Genomic DNA, 22,310 nt, shown 5'->3' on the forward strand with positions numbered 1-22,310 from the left:
TTTGTAAGTTATTACAGTATATTGTATTTCCTACTAAATCCATATGCACTGTAAGTGAACTTCTGATATGACATATCGCATGTCATACTTGAGATTGGATTGCAAGTTAAAACACAGATTTTGGTTCTCTTCCTCAATCACAGTCTCATATATTTTCTTTCTTTGAGCACCCCATCTCCGACAAAACAGGTAGGCATCTAAGCAATTGCATCTGCTGCTATCTGCAATCTTACAGTTGTAGGCATGCAATTTAAATCCATGTCATTCTTGGACTGCTCATTGGGAACCATTTAGCCGAATCCAATCACACCAACCAAAATGCCTATCAAGGTTTATGTCTTTCACCTCTCATAGATTTCAGTGCCGATGATGAGAGGCCATACCACCTCAAAAGTGTTGCGAAGTGATTCCATCTATCTAAATAGCATTTTGCTATCAAGAATCAAATGTTCTATGAATGTTTTACCCAAGTCATTCATGGAGTCATACCTGCAATGGCTTCTGAGATATGAATCAAAATCTGAAGAGGTAGAAGCTTTTCATTTATGTATGTGCTTTTAATATATATATATATCTAAAAAACATTGTGCTATATGTGTTTGTGCATCCTCCTTTCCTCCAAATATATGCTCTAATTTGCAATGTAAATCAAATACTCATTACTCATTTCTTAAATCCATAAAATATGTCAAACACTTGATTTCTAAAGCTTCTCGATAAATCATTCTATAAAGATAACAAGTTTCACAATTACATATATTCCAGACACTATAAAAGGATCTGGAAATCAATTTTAGTTTATTTTCCTATACTTGCAATCCATCTCCTTCATTAGAATAGATGATGTGAATAAAGCCACAGACTAGAATGAAATCTTCTATCAGTGAGAAAATAGAGTATCATATATCTAAAATTTAAGAACAGCATGAATGAACTATAAAACATATTTTTCTCATTTGAACACACCACATCATCATCTTTGTAACACAGTGATTTGCCTAACAAGCATTCATTAGGATCCAAATCACACATGAATTGAATTTCTAACAATCAACAACACATTATAGATTGTGCTATAATCTCATCCTTTCTTTCAGCATTAGTTGCCACAGCATGCGACAGACAGATTGCAGTTCCCAAAATTCAGCAACTTCATATTTGTAGTCTGACTTCTGTGGATGATCTAAATGATTCTTACTTGGTCCTTCAACCTTTTTTCTACCTTGAGATTACTATGCTTCCTCTAAAATTCTTTCAAGTTACAATTTATCATTCTTTTCCATTGTGAGATCAATTACTTTCATAAAGAGCTGTTGTTTGTGTTCTTCTTAATCAATTGAGTTCTTTTCATTTGATATGCAGCATGCAGTATATATATATAAAGTGATTGAGTACAACCAAAAAACTAAGGTTACAAGCTATCTCTACTAACCTTTCAGCAAAATGAAACTACTGAAGCAAATTACATCTGAATAAATGTTAAACATGTGTTTATGCATGAATAGAATTCAAAAGTTTAGGTTCATCAAGTCATTACTGATAGCTATATATATATATATATATATATATATATATATATAGAGAGAGAGAGAGAGAGAGAGAGAGAGAGAGAGAGAGAAGTAGATTGACTCTGTTGAATCTCTCAACGATATGGGAGTGGTCTCGATCCAATTTCCGTAGCTCATACACAATGCTGCCGTCATCGGTTAGCAGATGTTGAATGATCTGCTTATCGTCAAGGGAATTAGAAGGTCTGGAAAAGGGCAATAAGCCAAACCCTGTGAATAATGTTCTTTAATATATAGGACAAGTTGATAATAGTAAGGAAAAGGACTGTTAGATTTCGCTAGATCTAACCTTCTTGTTAGCTATCAACATCATCTCTATTCTATAAGCAATGAATACACACACACACTATCCATTGTCTAGGATGAACTTCCAACCACCCCAAGCAATTTTATACGTATAGCTTACCATATGACATACTGCTACAAGATCTCAGTAGATCTCATGGCAGGTGCAGAATCAAGTAAAGAAGAGAAATGGAAGAAGCATATGCATATGTCTCCTGAACCAAATCTTGCTTCCAGACATGTCCTGTAGGCATAAAAAGACCCTCTTCAAACGGCAGACATGTTTGATCTATTGAGCTTTAGGGAATTGTTTGAGCTTATTAATCATGGCTTCTGTCCCACAACAGTTGAAGGTCTGCTTCTGTTCCGAAGAAACCGCTACACTGCAACATTAGAGTTCCACACCATCCTGGAAACAAACAATCCATGGGGAAGACAGGAGGTGAACCCTAATGGAAGGAAGGGATTCATCAGAGTGAGAATCATAATAAGCCAAGATAATTCAAAGGAAAGCTCTGGATAAAGAACACCAAACTTAGTTAGCACCTTCCTGGACACAAGATACAAGACTTTCCCGATCAACCTGTCCTGGGAAAGCATGTCAATGATTCATACATCATGAATGTTCGGAAGATCAAAGTAGTAGATGATCGGACATTGATTATGCAGGGCAATATGTACTTCAATACACATTCGGCATTCTTTTCTTTGCTCCGTTTAGGGTAAGCTCTACAAGAAAGGTCAGCCAGGAGCGGCTTTCTACCATTTCTTTCTCTCTCATGATCTTTTTCTCGTGAGGCAGCTGCCTCACGTCTCCTAAACTAATCCGGTGGTGATTGGCTCATGAGTTCTCTCTCCGACAGGGAGGTGTGAGAGTTAGGGGATATTAATGATGAGAATGGCGTCAAATACGTAGAAGGTGATGGGTGAGGATTATTTAAAGTATATATTCCTTTCCAACCCGCAGTCGAAGTCTGGACAAGACTAGACGTGCAGTGGTGTTCCTCCTCTTGCTCCACTCCATCATTGAAGAATAAGAATACAAAATCTACTCAGTGTCGCGTACCCCACAAAGATTGGAGATCGAGCTTTTTTTTCCCCTTACTAGAGGCACAGTTTGGACTATGATATTCTGGGGGTAAGAAGAGGAAAAGAACGGGGGATTCAATCTAAAAGATTGGTTCCACCGAGGCTTACTGTTGTTCTTGTGATAGGGGCCATCACAGGATGAAGTGAAGAGAAAGATCTGTAACATCAAAGCAGCTCCGGAAAGCAAGAAAGGTGAAGATGGTTGACAAAGGTAGGAGTTGTTGCAATGCAAGCAACAACTGAGGTGGCAATGATCATATATATTACTAAAAAAAGATAGAGTAACTTGTCAAGAAAGGACCAGGCAAGACTAAGCTGGTAATGATAGTTACAGAAAGGAGAGATGAGTTCTCTGGAGAGAGAGAGAGAGAGAGGGGAGGAAGAAGAGGTAGTACAGGACGGAGAGAGAGACGAAGAAGAAGGAGGCGAACTACTACAGTCTGCTTTTATCGCTGCCAAACTAAGGAAAGTGAGTGGGCGGGGGTGAGTCAGAGGGGGGGAAGGGGGGAGGGGGGATGGGAAAACGCACGTGTGGGAGGATCTGGCTTAAACCAGTAGGGGACCATTGATTTCTCTCGTGATCGACCAGAGCTCCAACCATCCACAATTCCATGAAAGAAAAAGATATGCTCTTGTTGCACTTGAGATCCAGGATGACAACCGGTATTGGATCCACGAGGAACGTGATGACATCTGAAAGAACACACATGATTGATGGTGGCTGCATTAGTTCTTTGAAGAGGATGAAGGGAATGGAAATGCGAGGAAGAAAGAGATGAGAAAGGGAAGGAAGGATACACAGTGTAGAAGCAGAGCTGATCAACGCATTGCACCTCTCAGAGAGAGAGAGATGGACATCAGAACAATAATTATTCGAAGATATATGTAATCTTTGTTAAAGCAGATGAGGACTGACGCCCCCATACAGACTCTTCCGAACGCCAACACAGTGATCTGCTAACCATGTCTAGTCGACCAAATGAATGTTATCTCTTGAGAGCGAATACAAGAAAAAGGAGTAAAGAGATGGCGACCAATTAAAATCGACAGTCTTCACATTCAATACGAAGAAGTTTGAGAGACACAGAGTTGTCATCTCTTCCTTCTCTTTTTCCTGAATCCTTCGTTCCTCACTGATAGCGGCAAAGTGGGGAGACTCTTATCACACCGACCAAGAAAAATAGAAGAGAGATGGAGGCTGGGAGAGACAGAGAGAGCCTCGGAAACTCAGGAACTAGAGGAGCCCCTGGGCGGAGGGCCAGATCCCTCACCGGCCCCAGAACCACAGCTCCCGCCGCTGAGAGCAGTGGAAGAGGAAGACTCACCTGCCGGATGGGGTTGGCCGGCGGCGGGGGGCACGCGCTTCCGCTTCTTCTTCTCGTAGGGGATGCCGCGGGCCTTGGCCTGGCTCTCGCGGACGTCGCGGAGGTAGATGCGGACGGCGCGGGCGGCGAAGGGGTTGGTCTCGGGGGTGCCGCCGGATTCCTCGTAGGCGGCGCGGAGGCGGCCGATGAGGGCGTCGAGGGAGCCCCAGGCCTGGCGCAGGGGGCAGGCGCAGGGCCCCGGCGGGCTGGGATGCCCGTAGAAGGCGCACCCGGGCGCGTGCACCTTGGTCTTCCCGAACTGGTCCAGGTAGCGCAGGAACTCGATCACGTGAGCCCCGCTGCAGCGCGCCAGCGCCAGCGGCGGCTTGTGGTTCCGCAGGTACTGCAGGAAGGTGTTCCAGTCCCGCCGCTTCTGCGACTCGTACCTGCTCGGCGTCGTCGCCGCCCGCGGCGGCCCCGCATCTCCTAAGCCGCCACTTGACGACCGCTCCCCCCCCACCCCCGCGGATGGGCCTGCGCTCGCCGAGTCCATGCACCTGCTTCCGCTGCTAACCACTCCTCTTACGTCGTCTCTTCCCCACCCTCTCTCTCTCTCTCGCTCCGCACTTTAGATAGAGTGAAGTGAGAGAAGACGACGGAGCGGGGAAGAGAGAGAGAGGAGATGTGGTTTTGGAAGGACATCAAGGGAGAACGAGATAGCGAGAAGAGGAGCGGGATGATTCACGTGGTGGCCCCCCGTCTTTGGACGTCACTTTTGGACCTCTCTACCATAGGAAGGAGGAGGCGGTGAAGCGAGTCTCTATGCGCACGATTTGGTCGCACAAGTGGGTTTATTTGGTGTTCAATCCCAGTCTAATAAGAATCGGACCCGTCGTTAACGGGTTCGATTCGGTTTGATTTGGATCCCAATGCGGATCCTGTTAAGGAAATAATGATATATTCCAGACTTTATTCTAATACGCTACATAATTTTCCATGTCTCTTTGATTAACTTAAAGACATATATGAACTAAATAACACGCCTCGTATATTGGTCATTCCTACGCTCATGTAAAAGCCCAAATACTTGTTGATTGGTTTGAATCAATTGGCAAATGGATCGCCATCCGCTGCTGTCCCCTTCGCATTCCCTTTCCCGCTTTCTTTTCGGAAGAACCCATCAACATCTTTTTCATAAAAGCATCCGTGGATGAGAGGTTTAGGCATCATCTTAGCTTCGCTATTGTTAGTCAATGATGCTTATGGATTTCTCCCACATCTTTTTGATCGAACGAAGCTAATATTAGAGTAATGAAGACAACTATACGCAACTCTCCTTGGTAGTTCCTTAAAATGAATAATAAAATATAATTTTACTCTCTCTCAATTATCAATATTATCTTATCTTTTATTTTTAACCCCTTATTTCATCCATCAAAACCCTAATCATGCCGATGTCATTTCATTATCAGATATCGTTCGATGTCCCTTGGAGCCAGTAGGTCATCTCGTGACGTCAAATGTTACTTGCCACTTAGACGAAGAGGAAGGCTTCGCTCGAACATTGCTCGACTCTATTTCGCTAGTTGACATAATCTGATGCCGCTTGATGCCCTTTTGATGTCGTCCAACACCACTCCATAACTCAACACAGGTGGATAAGAATATCGTTTGATGTCACTTGATGCCACTTCGCCATCCGATATTGCTTCGATGCCACATCTTTTTTATCAAATGAAACTTACATTAGGATGATGAAGACAATTACGTTAGAAGCATCATATTGGTATTTTTTTTTTTTTCGTAACTCTCTTTTTATTGGTATTTCCTTAAAAAATAAATTTACTATCTCTTAATTACTAATATTTATCTTTCTTTTTTTTTTTTTTTTTCTGTAACCCTTTATTTCATCCATGAGAACCCTAGTTGTGTCTATGCCACTTAATAGTCTGATATAGTTCGATGTCACTCAATGTCAATAGTTTGTCTCGTGACGTCGGATGCTTCTTGCCACTCGAGGAAGAGGAAGACTCTGTTCCAACGTTGCTCGATGCCACTCCGCTAGCTAACGCATTCTAATGCCGCTCGACACCCCCTTGACATCATGCAATGCCACTCCACAACCCGATACAAGTATATAAGGATATCCTCTGATGTCACTCTGATGCAACTCTACTATCTGACATTGCTCCGATGCCTCTTCGACAATGGAGAAGAAAAATAAGATAAAAATAATATTTATATTTATTTACAGAAGCGTATCTTGAAAATATTAAAATAGTATTGTAAATAGCAAGATAAAAAAAAAAGGTTAGAAATCTCCTTATCTAGTCTATCAGCTCATTTTAACATAAACCATATTTTTTCCGTCCATTCAAAACCATATCAGAAAAAGAAAAGACCATGCCACTTCAAACAACATGGTTTCTTCTCACATACCATAAAACATGTATTAGTAGGTCAAGGAATTTCCAAACTGGTGAAGACGTGAAGAATCTAAATTAATGAATTGATTTGTAGTTCCAAGAAAAAATTATCATCATTCGTCTCATTAAGGATGTGTTTTTCATTTGTCAATTCTCATATCAAAAAGAGTACATTGTATACATCATTAAGATATCAAATAGTTTAGCTCGTAATTATCATTTCTTCACCGTGAAGCAGGTAATCAATTATGCAGTATCATTAGCTAGGGTGGACAAAGATCGTCCTCGTGGCCTTCTTTATCTAAAGGCTTGAGAGAAGGGAAGCACAACGACGCTGCCATCCATTGACTGGTGAATAGTTTGTTTCTTCTCCTTCCTCCAAACTCCACCAAGCTGCCTCATAAAAGCTTCCCAATCGCAAGTCTCCACCGAGCTTTTCGGTAATGTGATTCCTTTATCAGCATGACCCCATCAAGGACGATTCCCTCGTTCACTTACGACGTCATGCAACCAAACCCATGTCTACAAGTAGGTCCCATGAGCATTAATTTGTCATGAAGCTTCTTCAATGGAGTGCTTCTTTAGGTAGCATATCGGTGATCAAAAGGAATTTTTATGCTGATCTGCACAAGCAGTCTAAGTACATCACAAGCTATGGAGATCGTCTACTTTTAGGTCATAGATAGCTTTGACAATATTGTCTGAAAACTGTGTTGAACGAATGCTGAAACAGATACTTCGTGATGCAAATTTAAGTATTTGATCGAATCGAAGTCAGAAGGGTTGATGATTGTTTGGGGACGCCCATCTGAACTTTGATATTTAATTGCCGTACTTCTTCTTTCTTTTATGGATTCTTTAGTTTCAGGTAAACTCACTTCTCAGCTGGCATCAACATCTGCTGTGCAGTCTTCATCCTCAATGTATAATACAATCAAACTCAAGTTTGAGTGTTTACTGATGCTCGTCTTCTAGCGCAAATTGCATTCAGACGTGAGAATCTCTCTAGACAATTGCATAGGACAATGCCTCCACATATTATGACGCATATTTTCTGTACAGATTCAAAGAAAGCAAAGAATCAATCTTCTTATAGTGAGAAATCTAAACTTTTTGTTCTCCATGCACTTTCATCACCCGTGGTCTCAAGTTATACAAGCAGAAATATTTGGACTGAAGCAGCATGCTTTATGAAGTATTGCACTCCCACAAGGTGACAAAGAGGGGCTGGAGATAAGTTGGCAATAAATCCCTAATCATGCACATGATTGCGCAGGAAGAAGACACTCACAAGTAGACATGCAGTTCTGTTTAATGGGTGATTAGCTAGCATCTACATGAATGGTGTTATTTGAAGGAAGGCTGGCTCGCTCCTTCCCCTTCCTATCCAGCTTCCATTTGCCTCCTACAGGACAAGAAGAGCTGGTGTCACTGTCCAGGTGGGGGTTATATAGTCGTGCCAGGAGCAGCTGATGGAGGTGATCAGTCCTGCGCACAATTTAGTAGGCGTACTGAGATTAATTAGTGGGATCTGTCCGCATGCCTGCGAACCAAACACATTCCATGAAGAGGAACACAGTAGGAAGTACGTGGTAAAAGTGGAAAGCTACTGAATCCTCCAAAGCTTACTGCTGCATGCAGCAGTCGTGCTTCTTCCAAAAATGTACCCTAATTTACCATAGCAATAATAAGCAGCAGTACCCTAATATTGTCCTCTTGTCGCTTAAGTATTCCGGAAGCTAAATAACACATGAAAGCTCATCGCTTGTGTTGAGCATGTCAGTGTGTGTGCCTGCTGCAGGCTGCTACGTTGAACACATGTTGAACTCTCGCAGATTTTGCAGACAGGAGAGTGCAGTAGCTCAGCATGTGGGATGAGGTTTATTTGATGTCTATGGTGCATGTATACATTCTCACAGAAAACAAATAGCATCGGGCCTTGCGGCCTCATCTCTTTCCAAGTACCAGCTGGTAAGCTCTACAGAAGGGACTGATGCTGTGACCAGATCGTGCCGTCCAAGTTATGGAGAAGCCAACGCAGGGTGGGGGAAGATGTTGGAGACGCCGCAGAGGAGAATATGGCCTTGGGCAGCTCTGACGACCATCTGCCGTATAGCCGCGATGCAGCAAAGCATAAAGTTTGATGTGAGAACATAGAGGAAGTAAAACATACATATGAAGCTGCCCAAGTGCTGTCCTGTTGAGGCCAGAGAAAGTGTTGTCCGGAGAAGCCTGGGTTGCTCAACCCCCTGCACGCACACAAGCTTGCACTGTGGGGCATTCGGAGCTGCACGCTCGCCGAGACGTGCCAAAGGAATAGGCTGATGGTACGAGAGGAGCATGAGCTGTTATCGCCTCTTTAGAAGACACACGGTCATGGTTGCAGGCAGCGTCACGACCACCGTGTACTTGATCGGCCCCAGAGGGAACAGATAACGCCATTATTCCGCATGCAGGTTTGCCCTCAAGTGGTTAGGTTTGCTACTGCTCGCCATCAACACCTCTCCTCACCTGCCCCCGTCAGCTTGTAACACAGTTCTATCTATGATAGCTTCAAAGAGATGCATAATCTCAGCAAGTCCCAATCCTCCCATGTCTGTCAAATTGTACGTACCATCTGAAACCATCACCATCGATCGAGCGTAGAGCTTTCATTTCAAGCAAGCCAACAGGGCATCTTCCGGTCTCCCAAGCTGGACTGTGCGTCTGAAACCCAGGATTGACCGGGCCCGGCAAGCTTTCTGCACTGCACTCTCTCTCTCTCTCTCTCCCATGGTGGATGCTGATATGCCATCCACCTTGAAGGAGAAGGCGCCCTCAAAACTTTGTTCTCTGCGACTGCGAATCTACACGATTCGTGCACAGTACATCCTTCAGATCTGTTCCTATCCACTCTCGAAGCCTCAAGTGGGCGAACACCACTTCCCTGCGGCGCTGTTTGCTACAGCTTGCTTGTGTGATGACCTGCAACAGCTGCCATGATAGCAACCGCATGTGGTGTTACATAGTCATCAATCGGATGGCGTTTTATGGTGGTCAAAGAAGCCATGGCCATAAAGCTTCTGTGCAGTTCAGGATAACGACCATGACACAGACCACCCACATCACCTTCATCATCATCATCATCCTCCTCCTCTCTACTGCAGGCTCCACAGCCTACACTTTTGGCTTCCTTTCACCTTAGCTTACTGTTGCTCGCAACATGATCCAGCTGCAGTTACAGTCACAGTTTTGTCATATTGCCCTCATCTCTCCATCTCCCGACAGCGCCTCATATCATCCCTACAGCAAGATCTTAGTCTTTTAGTTCTCGGATTTTTCTTCCTTCCCAATAATGAGGGTTTTCCTTTGGAGGGAAGTCTCTTCAATTATTGTGGAAATAATTGAGCATAAGCATATATATATATATATATATCGGATGATTTTACCAAGTGACTAACATAGAAAGCCAAGTAATAGACTGCAAATAATTCAACCAGATAAAGATCTACACACAGACTACTGGTCTCTCGGCCCACGTAAATTTGTTTTGGGTTCGATTGTGGTTCGGATTAGCAAGCTCAAATGTCAACGCCGATTCACCTTGGTCTCACAGCAACATCGATGACGTGGACGACAAAATCCACAAGAGTTTTGATGTAATGTTAATTGGAGGAGCAATAATGAAGAAAATACATTGAAATTTATGAGGGTAAATGGATTACTTCCAAATTTCATGCTCTGCAATAAGCAACAATTAGATTAGGCATACTGATAATTTCTGTTGATTACACAAAATTTTGTGACCATGCATTGCATTTTGAGATCGTACTTGAAATTATGCTATCTGAGACTATAAAATGCGCTCTGAATCTGAGATACGAAACAATTCTTTCATGGCAGGCAGCGTCTCATGAACCCCAGATGAGAGCATCGAAACCTACAGGAGGAAGTGACATCACACCAGACTTGGAAATCTAAATTTCATGAAGTTGAGGAGGAAGAGGAGGAGGCAATGCAGGAGGAGGACACGGCTCCCCTCGTCGCCAGCAGCTGCGCGATGGCCTCGTAGCCCATGGACCTCGCCATGACCAGCGGCGTGGCTCCCCTGTTGGTCTTGGCGTTGACGTTGGCGCCCATGTCGATGAGCGTTTCCACGGTCTCCAGGCACCCGCCCTCCACCGCCAGGTGCAGCGGCGTGTGCCCCTCCACGTCTTGGCACTCCAAGTCCATGCCGAAGTCGGCCAGCAGCGCCACCGCGTCGCGGTGTCCCTTGATCGCCGCCGCGTGGAGCGCCGTCAGGCCGTACTGGTCGCGACTGTGGACGCCGACGCGCTTCCTCAGCAGGCACTCCAGCCGCCGCAGGTCTCCTTTCCTCGATGCCGTCAACACCATCTCCCCGCGTTCCAGTAGCTCCACCACCTCCTGCTGCACTCACCAACCCACTGCTACATCAGTGTCCATCCCAAAAGTGCTTCATGAACAATCTTCACCGTGAAAGAGCAGACCACAGATTGCAGTAACAGTAGTGAGGTTGTTTTGGTAAGCGAGAGAGTAGGACGCTGCAGGTGGGACATAGATGAGCTAGCTCGGTCACGGGTTCATGTCCCGAGCACTGCGTCTTTCCACGTCTCCGTTTTGCTTGCACGGTACGGTGGCAATGAAGGGTGTTTCACATGCATACAATAGATCGACAAAGACATGGGCAGGCAGCCTTGAGATTAGCGAATGCATTCATGTTGTTGCAACTTGCAACTACGTGCGGCCAAAGAAGCATCAAAGGTGGTGACATGGGAAGGAGATGGGCATGGTTGATAAACCACGCCTGTGATCTCTCTTCAAAGACCATAATGAAGCTTATGATCAGTAATAATTGTTCTTTGTGTTGTGGAATGTTGGAAATATATCTAATCAAGCAATGTACTGTCGGATAATTTGATGAAGCTGTGATGAGAGGGGATTAGGTGCGATCGACTTACATGTCCCTTGTCCCGAGCCACGTCGAGCGGTGTGCGGCCTCGGGCGGTGGCGATGCCGGCGTCGGCGCCCATCTCCAGAAGCGCTGCCACCGTGTCGGCGTCTCCGTTCGACGCCGCGCGGTACAGCGCCGTACGCCCGTCGCGGCTCCGCGCGTCCTTCTCTGCCCCCCACTTCTCCACCAGCTCCCTCACGCACCTCAGATGCCCTTTCCCGGCCGCCACCATCACCGGCGTCCGCCCCTCCGCGTCCCTCGTCTCCACCACCTCGGCGACTGCGGCCTCCTCCTCCTCCTCCTCTAGCATCCGCCTCAGCTCCTCCCACTCCCCGGCCGCCGCCGCCGCGTGGACACCCGTCCAGCCCTTAGGCGTGGCCGCAGCCGCCGGCGTCGCAGGCGCCTCGGGAGGCAGGAGAGGAAGTAGGTGTGGCTGGCGGCGCAGAAGGTGGCGGACGGCGGCTGCGTCACCGAGGGCGGCCGCGTGGCGGAGAAGGAATGGGCCCACGTAGGCGACCTTGAGCTTCACGTCGTGGGAGTGGGAGGGAGTGGCAGAATCGCCGCGGTCGGAGGAGAGAGATGCCTTGATGAGGAATCGATCGGAGGGGGAGCGGGGGAAGGCGGTAGGCGGGTGTGGCTGGGGGCGGAGGATGACGTGCAGGGCAGCGGAGGCGTGCGGCGGGAGTACGCCGGCGGGTGGGTTGACGTGGAACTTGGCAGGGGAGGATGTCTGCACCTTGAAGGCGACGGCGGAGCTCGGGTGCAGGGAGCGGAGGTGTAGGGTGGACCGGCACTTGGTGCCGGGCTTGAACTCGATCACCACCTCCGACTCCGCCACCTCCAACAGCTTCTCCACGGCCATCGCCGTCTCCATTCATCCAAATCCAAGAAAGAGAGAGCTAGAGACAGGGAACCCAAGAGAGAGATGAGGCAGTGAGGGGCGATGAAAATGCCACAGGAGCTCAAAACAAGTGCCAGAAACTCGTTTTTGTCATGTAGAGACTGGTGGAGGAAGACGACAGCATCCGGCTCATGCCATAGCGCAGGAGAGGCTAATTAGATCGGTGAGAGGAGGTGAGGAGATAGAATGGCAGGTGACAAAAGCGCCTACGGTCTGAAGCGGAGATTTGGAAGATCAACTCAGCTGTAAACTTACTATTTCAATGACTATGTTGTAGCACGAATCACGAAGGCTCTCCTCACATAATGCCCCAAATTTATCTTCGTTTCTGTTAACGGACAGTATCTATACACAGCTCGAGTATATACACAGTTTTTGACTCGATTGACATCAGCCACGTACGCCCACCTACCAAGCTAAAACGCGGGACCCACAATCGAAACCAGATGCTTTATTGCACTGTTGGCTCGTGAACCAAACAAACAGTGGACCCACATTATTATATTTTCTACCCATCTTTCCACCCACTCGTACGTGCAAATTAATGTGATTATACTCTCAAGGATTGGTTAATGGCACGTACGGATATACGAGAAATGTCGATCAAAGACGTCAAGCGGGACCGATTCATTTGAATCCAACTTAACCGATCGTCGATGTCGCCATTGACGCATCCCTCGCCAATCTCCCCTTCCTTGTCTGTCTTTGCCTTCCGCCATGGCTTCCGAGCAGATCTTATTTTCTAGGGTTTCCATTCTTCTGCTGCGCTGAGAATATAAACCACATTCTTCCACTCTGTCGAGCGGGCATTGATGGGCTAAGCGGCCTCACATCATTGTTTGGTCCAATCAAGAGTTTTGGCCCCATCGATACACACTGCAACGTTTCCACAAAACCTAGCCCTAAGTTTAGATTCTTTCTAAGTTAGTGGTTCTATCTGATGTGATCGTCTTCGAGGAGGAGGAGGAGGGCAACCTCTCACGCCATCGATGGCTTACTCCAAGTTGGCTTCGACGAGTTTGTGTCTACAATCAGTGTTCTTGTCGTCCATCGAGATCATCTTATTTCATGTTTCAGCTATCACCGACAATTTTGCGTGAACATTATGTGATTGAGGGAAGTATGCCAATCTATATGAGATGGGTCGGATGAGAACTGCCCATCTTACTGTGTGAAATTTAGCCTTGATGGATCATTTACGTTCCCAAGCAACAACGGAAGAGTTGGATATACGATGCATAAACGTAATGAAGGACCTATTTGCAGGTGCTCTGTTTCTTGTTGACGGTCATTCTCTGTGTGTGCAAGTGTTGGCCAGAGAAAGAGGGGTGTTTGCCGCTGAACTGTAATCAGGTGACGATTTAATGTGATTCACAAGTACTTACCAGCATGTACTCTACGGATCAATTGATGATGGATGAACTTAATTTATGCTTAATTGTAGGTTCTCTTTACTTGTTTGGGCATTATCTCAGCCATCTCACCAATCTTGGAACTCTGTTTCAATCATTTTCAGAGAAAAAAATAAATTTGAGCTGTTCAGAGGAAAAAGAAGGTGGTTGCTCTCCAACTCACTATGATTGCCTAATATTCCAGTAAGCCTCTGTTGTCATGTTACTGCACGGAACTTGGAAGGTACATGTCGCATTTCTCTTGTTTGCTTTTAGCTCAAGCCAAATGATTAGACTAGAAAAAAGACGTTGTCACCATCTGCTGGGTTGCAACTTTGTCCAAAACAGCACATGTGTTTTTTTGCAGCTGGTCTCGTCCATGGAAGATATATTTGCAGCCAGCTTTCTGATGGACAGGACAGAATAGTTCAAGGTGAACAATTCAACAAGAGGAGGAACATAATTGAAAACAGCGTCATTTTTCTCATCTTCTTGCCAGCGATCACGGTTTGTTCTACGAGCCGTACGTGGAGGTATGCTAATCATTAAATTGGACAAAGACATTTCCATGTTTTATGATCCTGAAACAGAACCTAGTTGGCAAATGTTGATGAAGGATTTTAGGACAAACTTCGTCGTGTGCCAATAGTTTTTACCACTGATTAAATTTTCAAGAAAGTTTGATAAAAAAAAACTTGTCCGATATGTACTTGACAGCTTTTCTTTCTCTACATTTTTCTTCCAATTAGATATTTGGTGGGATTTTGAGTCAACTTATTGTGCGTAAATCTTAGTGGCTAGGTAAAAACTTAATCAATTAATTCGTTGAGTAGTTAAACTCAATTCGGTTCGAGTGGGATAACTTCATTGAGTACATGAATGATATCGTCACACATTTTCTTTTACTTAATTTTGGCCATATCTGTTCTTTATATCAGATTAATGTTTTTGTTGCAAGTGTGATTTCATAACCACCGTCTCTATTTTCATGACATAACTGGTGAACCACCTAGCTACCCTCACCTTTGACCATACTGTGGGTGACCAAAGGATGATTCCTTGATTAGACAGACAAAACAAGCTTTTATCCTTACTCTTTATTTTTGGGATGAAGCTAAACCTCAAGCTTCCAATGCTAGTTTACTTTATCAAAGAACAATGTGAATGTGTGCTGATACCAGTCGTTCTTCAGATCTTATTCAGTATGCATCTTTTACTAGAGTTGCCATTTCTTGTGCTAGTTCTAGATGTCATTTCATTTTTTCAATTTCAGTGACACTAGTTTATTTGAGATGCAAATACTAATTGATGATAATATTTGGGATCCACATAATTAGTTCCATACTTTAGGGTAAAGTTAGGTTCTAAATTATCAAAATTTTATGCTGGTTGATAATTTTCCGTGCCCTTTATGCATTAGTTCCTCAATTTCTATCCTCCTGAAATGAAGTCTTATTTCAGGAACAAGCCAGCAGTTCTACATGAACTAAACTCCTGAGGTTTGGACCTGAGGGTCAAACTCCTTTCATGAGTTAGGTTTAGTTGACTGGGATTAGAAGAATTAGCCCTCATATAGATAGCAATAATTGGTGGTCTTTTGAGTTTCAAACCATGGTTCTAAGGTCATTGGGCAGTATAGAAAGCTATTTTGATCAACTTGTTGATCGTAATATTGGACACTTGAATCGGGTGATTTGTGTTGTTCGTATGGAAACAAAGTTAGTGCTGTTCATTTCAACAACCGATAGTTGTTGTTGTTATAGTAAAAAACAGAGTTTTAGATCTGTAATGACTCGATTGTTTTATATCCAGACAAGACATAAGGACATGCAATAAATGATGAGAACCTCCAAATTTTGCTCCTTCCCCCTCACATCATTTCGCAAACACCAAGCAACGTAAATATGCATCATTCCCTCATAGGTCAAAAGAAAAAACTTCTCCTCTTTTCTTTCTATTTTCAGGAAGGTCTGCCCCTTTTAAGAGAAGCAAAATGCCATTGCATCAGGACTTCAACATGGGATTCCCTAATGCACATGAAGGTCTTGACAGAAGCAGCTTAGGATTCGTGCAGAGGCACACATGGACACCCAGTCCAGTGAACCATGTCATGGTAGGCAGGGAAATGACTATTACCTAACTGAGTACTCTGGTAACACTATGCCTTAAGAGAAAGGTCAGCAAGGGTATATAAAAGCTGCAGCACCCTCTCTTGACTGAAAATTTTATCTAATAGTTACTTGTGGTCAGTGATATTTTATACAGTGTTTGTACCATACCAGCATGGATCATCATTAAATTATAGAAATGTAGCTCCTTGGAGATCTGTTGCGTAGTGACACAAACACTAATCTAGAGCAGCATAACGTGGATACATGGATGATGGGCATGTATAACTGCATGGATGATGAGGCATGGGGACAGACATCCTTCCATACTCAACAGGGTTCTTGCATTTCCCTAGCATGGTCTGCATCATAAAAGAAAACTATTGATGGTTGACCTCTGCAGGTTGCTCATGCAAGTGAATCTTTCTGCACCAAATCAAGCATTAAAAAATCTCACAGGACCAGTGCAATCAGAGGCTTGCAGGACACACTTGGAATATTTTCTTAGTCCTTATTTCTCTTGTTTTGGTATTCAGTACAAGTTCACTAGATCATCATCCTGCAAATTCTCTGGGAAGGTATGATAAATATTTTCATTAGGTATGATAAATATCATTGCTCATAGGAAAGAAAATTTATCATCAGCGTCATTCGGATATTGTCATCATATTATTTTGTGTTAACCAACTACTTGCTAATGCATCATGAAAAAGAAGACACATTCATACTATATATGAGAATTATTATGATAGAATATCTGGCATCCACCAAGTTCATGTTTGGAACCTAAGATTGTTTTACCATATTGTAATTTTTTTTTTCTGAGAACTGTCTCTAAGCAGTCATTCTTCTAGGGTTTGAATCGCAGGAAGGGAATAACCTGAGGGATCAAGCAGTGGAAGCTTGAGATGAACTACTACATGGGGACATCACGAGGTTTGTTTAGTTCCATTTGGCCTCAAATGTCTAGGCATTCTTGAGCATGGGTGTGCTATAGCTGTCCATCACAAACTCAACTTATTTGCTTGACTTCACGTTCTCCAGTCACTTACAAGAAGTCGATGCTCCTTTTTCAGGCACAGCAAAGAACAAAGTTTCCACCTGAGGGATGAATGAAAAGAAATCCTCTCTTCACACCACAGTAACGAGTGCTGAGGTTTCAGTGGTAGCAGTGGTTGCACAGCAATAAGTCTCGGAACGAGAAGCAGAGACATGCACTTGGCAAGTCTTGTGTGGTGGAGATAAGGGGAAGCACTCTGTCGTCGGCTTTTGCAGGTACAGATGCGGTCAAATTCCGTGAACGAACGCCGACAGTTTCGTCACAACCATTCGTCACCCAAAGAATAGCAGGAAGCCGTATGGCCGTCAGATTCTTTCTTCCATGAGCGGTTGGCCGCTATCTTTGACAGTCTTCAACGCAGATGCCGATGGCTTCCTCTTATGAGACGCCCCCACTCATCTATACGTATGTCTATATATTATACGCCTAACATGACACGTGGATAATAGGTGCCACATCAATTCCGTGTCATTGACCACATCACCATTGAATCTCCAAGAGGTGCGGTCCAGTTTTTATAAATATTTTTGAACATAATCTTTTATAAATTTTATTAATTTATTATTATTCATCAATGACTATTTTTTATTTCAGTTTCAACTTTAGCGTCGGAGAGACTTGGTCATGCATCCTACTCGACTCTAATCTTTGTAATCTTGGCGAATGCTCAAGTGATCATCTCGGACGCCTCAGACTTTATTCGTCAGTATTAGTTCTTACAAGATAGATGTGTAAACTAGATCTCCATCCCGATACGACCATATCAATGATGTGCTCCTAGTACTGTTTCCATTAGAAGAGATTAAGACAAGACAAATAGGCATATCAGCATATCAAGTACGAAGTGATCATTGATCAAACACATGAGGAAGAAAATAACAAATATGGTGTCCACCTTCTTGTCTGGTTATGTACCTATTATGTGTTGAATATGCGTACATATGGATAAGCAAAGCTCTGATTGATTGAATTTTAAGAACGAGTTTGACTTTTGAATGACCTAAACACAAAAAAAAAAAGAAAAGAAAAGATGAGTAATGTAACACTAAGGAGAATTTATTGGCTTTATATCGAGTCTCTGAAATTGAGAACATGTTCGTGGTAAATCTAATTTCTCATGGAATTTGGATGATCGAATAGATTAGACATTAATATGATGCATGCAACACATTTCCTGGCGAAGCAATGATTAATCTGATGAGCTTGTTTATTGATTGATGGTCTGCATAGGTTAGGTTAGGTTGCAAAGGGAACTACCACAGCTGAAAAGTCAAGCAAGTGGAAGCCCTGCTCTGCTGTATGGTCCATAATCCTTCAGTTCCTGAAGAACACAATGTGACCTAAGCTTCCGGAGACACCTCGTGTTGAATCACGGGCATTCGATGAGGTCCACCAACTCAAGCGAGTGGCTTTGGATCCTCCAAACAAGGGCTTTAGTTGCCTGTACTTAATCTTCATACATGTGTACCCACGTAGAGCGAATATACCCACGTAGAGAGAGAAAGCATCGAGTTGTAAGCAGATATATAGGCTTATGTTGCTACGAGGACGCTAAAGTTCCAATGCTTTCATGCAAACATGTGCGAGCGTGTGTGTGTGTGAGAGAGAGAGAGAGAGGGAAGCCAAGTTAAATACAATTCCGTGATTCCCGACGAGAGGTGGAAGTGTGTGTGTGAGTCAGAGAGAGAGAGAGAGAGAGTCGTCTTAAGGTTGGGGTCGGCATCACCGACAGCTCACATCGAAAGAGAGTCAGTAACGTGATCTTACATCCCACCGCTTGCTTGCTTGTTTCCCACTCCATATGATCATAGAAACACCACCGCTCACATGCATGGCCATCACCAACATACACCTGACATTTGGATAATCTATGGCGACATATTATCCATGCATGACATACTTGACCTTCCTCCTATACACAAACAATAGAGAGAGAGAGAGAGAGAGAGAGAGAGAGAGAGAGAGAGGAGAGAGAGAGAGTGAGTTGTCTGCTTGTGTTAGGGTTAGGTTTTTTGCAGCTTCTAATCTGTTTCTTTCCCACCACCTGTCCCAGAGAGGATGGAATTATAGCAGGTTGATTCCCTCAGTTCATTTAATTTCGAGTCTGAGCCAGAGGCAAAAGCGAAGTCCATCAAAGAAGCCTGGAATTCCTTGTTGTGATCCCTTGAAGGAGGAGGAGGAGGAGGAGGAGGTAGCGGCGGCGGTGATGGCAACTTCTGGTTCGGCGATCTCGAGGAGATCAAGCCCTTCGGAGAGGGACATGGTGGAGGAAGACGGTGAAGATAGTCCCAGGAACGGAGGGAGCTCCAGCAACAGCACGGTGGAGGAGAACGATCGCAAGGTGGCCGTGCGTCAGTACGTCAGATCCAAGAACCCAAGGCTCCGATGGACACCTGACCTACACCTTTGCTTCGTCCATGCCGTGGAGAGGCTCGGCGGCAAAGACCGTGAGCGGATCGATCACCCTCTTCACACTAAGATAGATGATGGCAACATATATATATATATCTGATACGCATTCTTGTACTTGTGTGCATCCAGGAGCAACACCAAAGCTGGTCCTCCAGCTGATGAATGTAAAGGGACTAAGCATAGCTCACGTCAAGAGTCACTTGCAGGTATCTAACTCTCCTTGCTTGCTTCTCGATCTCTCCTCTCCTGACCTCAACTGAACCTTGTTTGGGTTCTACTGCTTACGGCAGATGTACAGGAGCAAGAATGAAGATTCTGGTCACGGTATCGATCTGATCTCATCCACACCACACACTACATCTCGTTTTGTTTCTGCAACCAGCTGCTACTCATGATAGCTGCTTCTCCTTTTGCCATAGCAAATCCGAGGAACCTGATGCAAGGCGGCCAGCCACACGCGTACAGTCTCAGCCATCTCCCCCTGTTGCATGCCTTCCATCAAAGGCCCAACAGCAAATCAAGGTACATGAAACCCTCGGGATCCAGTCATGTCACGCTATTGCCATTACAGCTTTCCAATCAAAACCCCTCTTCACTTCTTCTGGCTTCGGTCTCTTTCCAGACCAGATGATGTTTCCTGGGGTAGCCACAGATATTGGATGCCGAACCAAATCCTCGCGAGGGCCATGGCGACTACGGGATCAGGATCTTATACCGAGATGATCCTCGGAGACAAAAGCAGGATAACAAGCAATCAAGATACCGGAAAAGGCAGCGAGACGCAGCTCTTCCATGATCACACCGGACATAAACCGAGAGAGACCGAGAGCTGCTACTTCAGGACCCGAATCGAAGAGCGGAGGCAGGTGAGACGGGAAGCTGGGGATCACGAGCCTGATCTCGCTCTATCTCTGCATACAGGACCACGGCAGGAGAAGCGGCCGAAGACACGGGAAGAGGAGCAAGTAGACAGCAACTTGTCACTCGCCTTGTTTCCTCCCTCATCCTCAAGCCTTGACATTTGGTCCAGAGATGATGCCAAGGCATCCTCCCGGAGCACAGCAGGTTAGACGGAGGAAGAAGAAGAAGAAGAAGAAGTCAGCATAGTGTCAAGTACTGGAGGTCTCACCATACGATGGCAATGTGGTGAGATGTTTAGTACTTTTCCGTATTGTTTCCAACATGTATTTATTACGACAGAGGTGTTAGCACCCTAAATAGGGCACTCTATTTGCCTTGCTTGTGTACTTCCTTCCAAAGAGCAACCCATGAGATCTTGTAGGAGAGTTGACTGACTGCAAGCCTGCATATTAGTTTTAGCTGTGGATGGATAAGTATTTTTCTTTATATATCTACTCCTCATCATTAATCATTGTTGACAAAATCACGCATCATTGACCAAATGATTGCTCCTTCTTTTGTCTTGCATGACATCTCTCCAACAAAATATTGATTTAATTATATATGTATATGATTCTTGAAACACTCCTAATTAGTTTTAGAAGCGGATAAGATTGAGATTGACTTATAAATGTCTGATGAGTGTATTACTATTAACTTCAGTTTAAGTATTTAGATCAAACGAAGTTGATAGACCAATTAACCCATCAGACTCCGACAACACTCTCTTCTCTTTGTTATATCTGGATGACAGTAATCTTAATTCTGAATGCTCTGTGCCCTTGTAAAGGACTATTGGGGTTTTACTAAGGGTTTAGGGTTTTGACAGAAGGTTATCATCAATCATAGTACATTTGCCTAATAATCAATCTATCAGCAGTTGTGCAAAGAGGAGTAACTCGTGATAAGATTCTTGAAGTTCTTCTTCCTCTTTCAATTGAAGCATCAAACTGCATCATATGATGAGCATCGGAGGGTCAGAGAAATGGAAAATGTTAAGTTTCCGGATATCTAACAGTCTAATGCTGCACAAATGAGATTCTACAGTTCTAACAATCTCTAATCCATCAGCACAGCATTTATTTTGCAGCAAAAGAAAGGCCTACTTGTAACTGTGAATGGATTTCCACAATTGCAAGGTGGGGAATGATCGAGTATCTCTATCAGGATATAGCTTCTTGGCTTCAATCCAGCCATTTTGTTTCCCTACTTTCACATTTCCTGATGGGTAACAGTAAATTAGGAAATGGAGAAAAGAAAAAGAAGAGGGTATATATTTTGGTGAATTGAATGAGTTTCAGCTTCCCTGCATTAAATATTAAAATGAATACTCTTATAAGATGGATTCTTCTTTTGCATATAATTGAGATTGGGAGTCAGATAGATGAAGTAAGGTACAGATGAGCAGCATATGGTACAAGAATAGTTTGCTGCTGTGGTCATCCTTACTGTCGATCACAAACATAGAAGATGAGAGAGAGAGAGAGAGAGAGAGAGTTGACGTGACACTTGCTTTCCCTGTACCTCAATCGCTTTGTGCAATTGGTTCTCTTGCATTGACAGTCGTCCGGTGATATTTGAAGTAGTCCTGTATGGTGTGGAACTCTCATGTGCAAAGAGCTTCCAAAGTTGGATTGATTTCTCCATATGACTTCGTCGGCACTTAAATTGATAACGAAACAATATCAAAGTATTTTAAGAATATGAATAGATTATTATTTCGAGAATATTTTACATTAGGCTAATATCCAAAGAATATGAATAGATCATCACGCGTTGAACTTTGACTGAGGCCAGCAATTCTCATATCAAATTTTGTTGGTGTATTTGTTCCCCTCAACAAAATCAATGTGGTGTTTCCTTCTTTCCCTCCCAAATCCTGTGACATTTTTCGTCTGTGATATTTCAAGATGAT

The 22,310-nt window shown here is 44.1% G+C and overlaps 3 protein-coding genes and 1 long non-coding RNA gene across 4 annotated transcripts; 2 read left to right on the plus strand and 2 right to left on the minus strand.

Moving 5' to 3' along the window:
* Positions 1-3,957: 3,957 nt before the first annotated feature.
* LOC135643150 (protein G1-like7) lies at positions 3,958-4,937 on the minus strand. Its single transcript, XM_065159789.1, has one exon. The coding sequence runs from the start codon at positions 4,797-4,799 to the stop codon at positions 4,170-4,172; it is 630 nt and encodes a 209-aa protein (XP_065015861.1). The 5' UTR covers positions 4,800-4,937; the 3' UTR covers positions 3,958-4,169.
* Positions 4,938-10,480: 5,543 nt separating this feature from the next.
* LOC135642438 (protein VAPYRIN-like) lies at positions 10,481-12,681 on the minus strand. Its single transcript, XM_065158589.1, has 2 exons — positions 11,631-12,681; positions 10,481-11,079 (listed from the first exon to the last, which is right to left on the minus strand). Exons 1-2 carry the CDS (start codon positions 12,495-12,497, stop codon positions 10,636-10,638), a joined length of 1,311 nt encoding a protein of 436 aa, XP_065014661.1. The 5' UTR covers positions 12,498-12,681; the 3' UTR covers positions 10,481-10,635.
* A 170-nt stretch (positions 12,682-12,851) lies between these two features.
* LOC135642439 (uncharacterized) lies at positions 12,852-18,005 on the plus strand. The gene is made up of 7 exons (XR_010497976.1): positions 12,852-13,877; positions 14,041-14,159; positions 14,283-14,448; positions 15,880-16,601; positions 16,878-16,959; positions 17,100-17,584; positions 17,678-18,005. It is a non-coding gene; the product is annotated as an uncharacterized LOC135642439 (long non-coding RNA).
* Positions 18,006-18,720: 715 nt separating this feature from the next.
* LOC103992543 (putative Myb family transcription factor At1g14600) lies at positions 18,721-20,898 on the plus strand. The gene is made up of 5 exons (XM_009412282.3): positions 18,721-19,530; positions 19,625-19,701; positions 19,786-19,819; positions 19,915-20,017; positions 20,118-20,898. The coding sequence occupies exons 1-5, from the start codon at positions 18,954-18,956 to the stop codon at positions 20,563-20,565; spliced, it is 1,239 nt and encodes a 412-aa protein (XP_009410557.2). The 5' UTR covers positions 18,721-18,953; the 3' UTR covers positions 20,566-20,898.
* Positions 20,899-22,310: the final 1,412 nt, after the last annotated feature.

The sequence above is a fragment of the Musa acuminata genome, chromosome BXJ3-7 (genome assembly GCF_036884655.1).
Source record: "Musa acuminata AAA Group cultivar baxijiao chromosome BXJ3-7, Cavendish_Baxijiao_AAA, whole genome shotgun sequence".
Classification (NCBI taxonomy): Eukaryota; Viridiplantae; Streptophyta; class Magnoliopsida; order Zingiberales; family Musaceae; genus Musa; species Musa acuminata.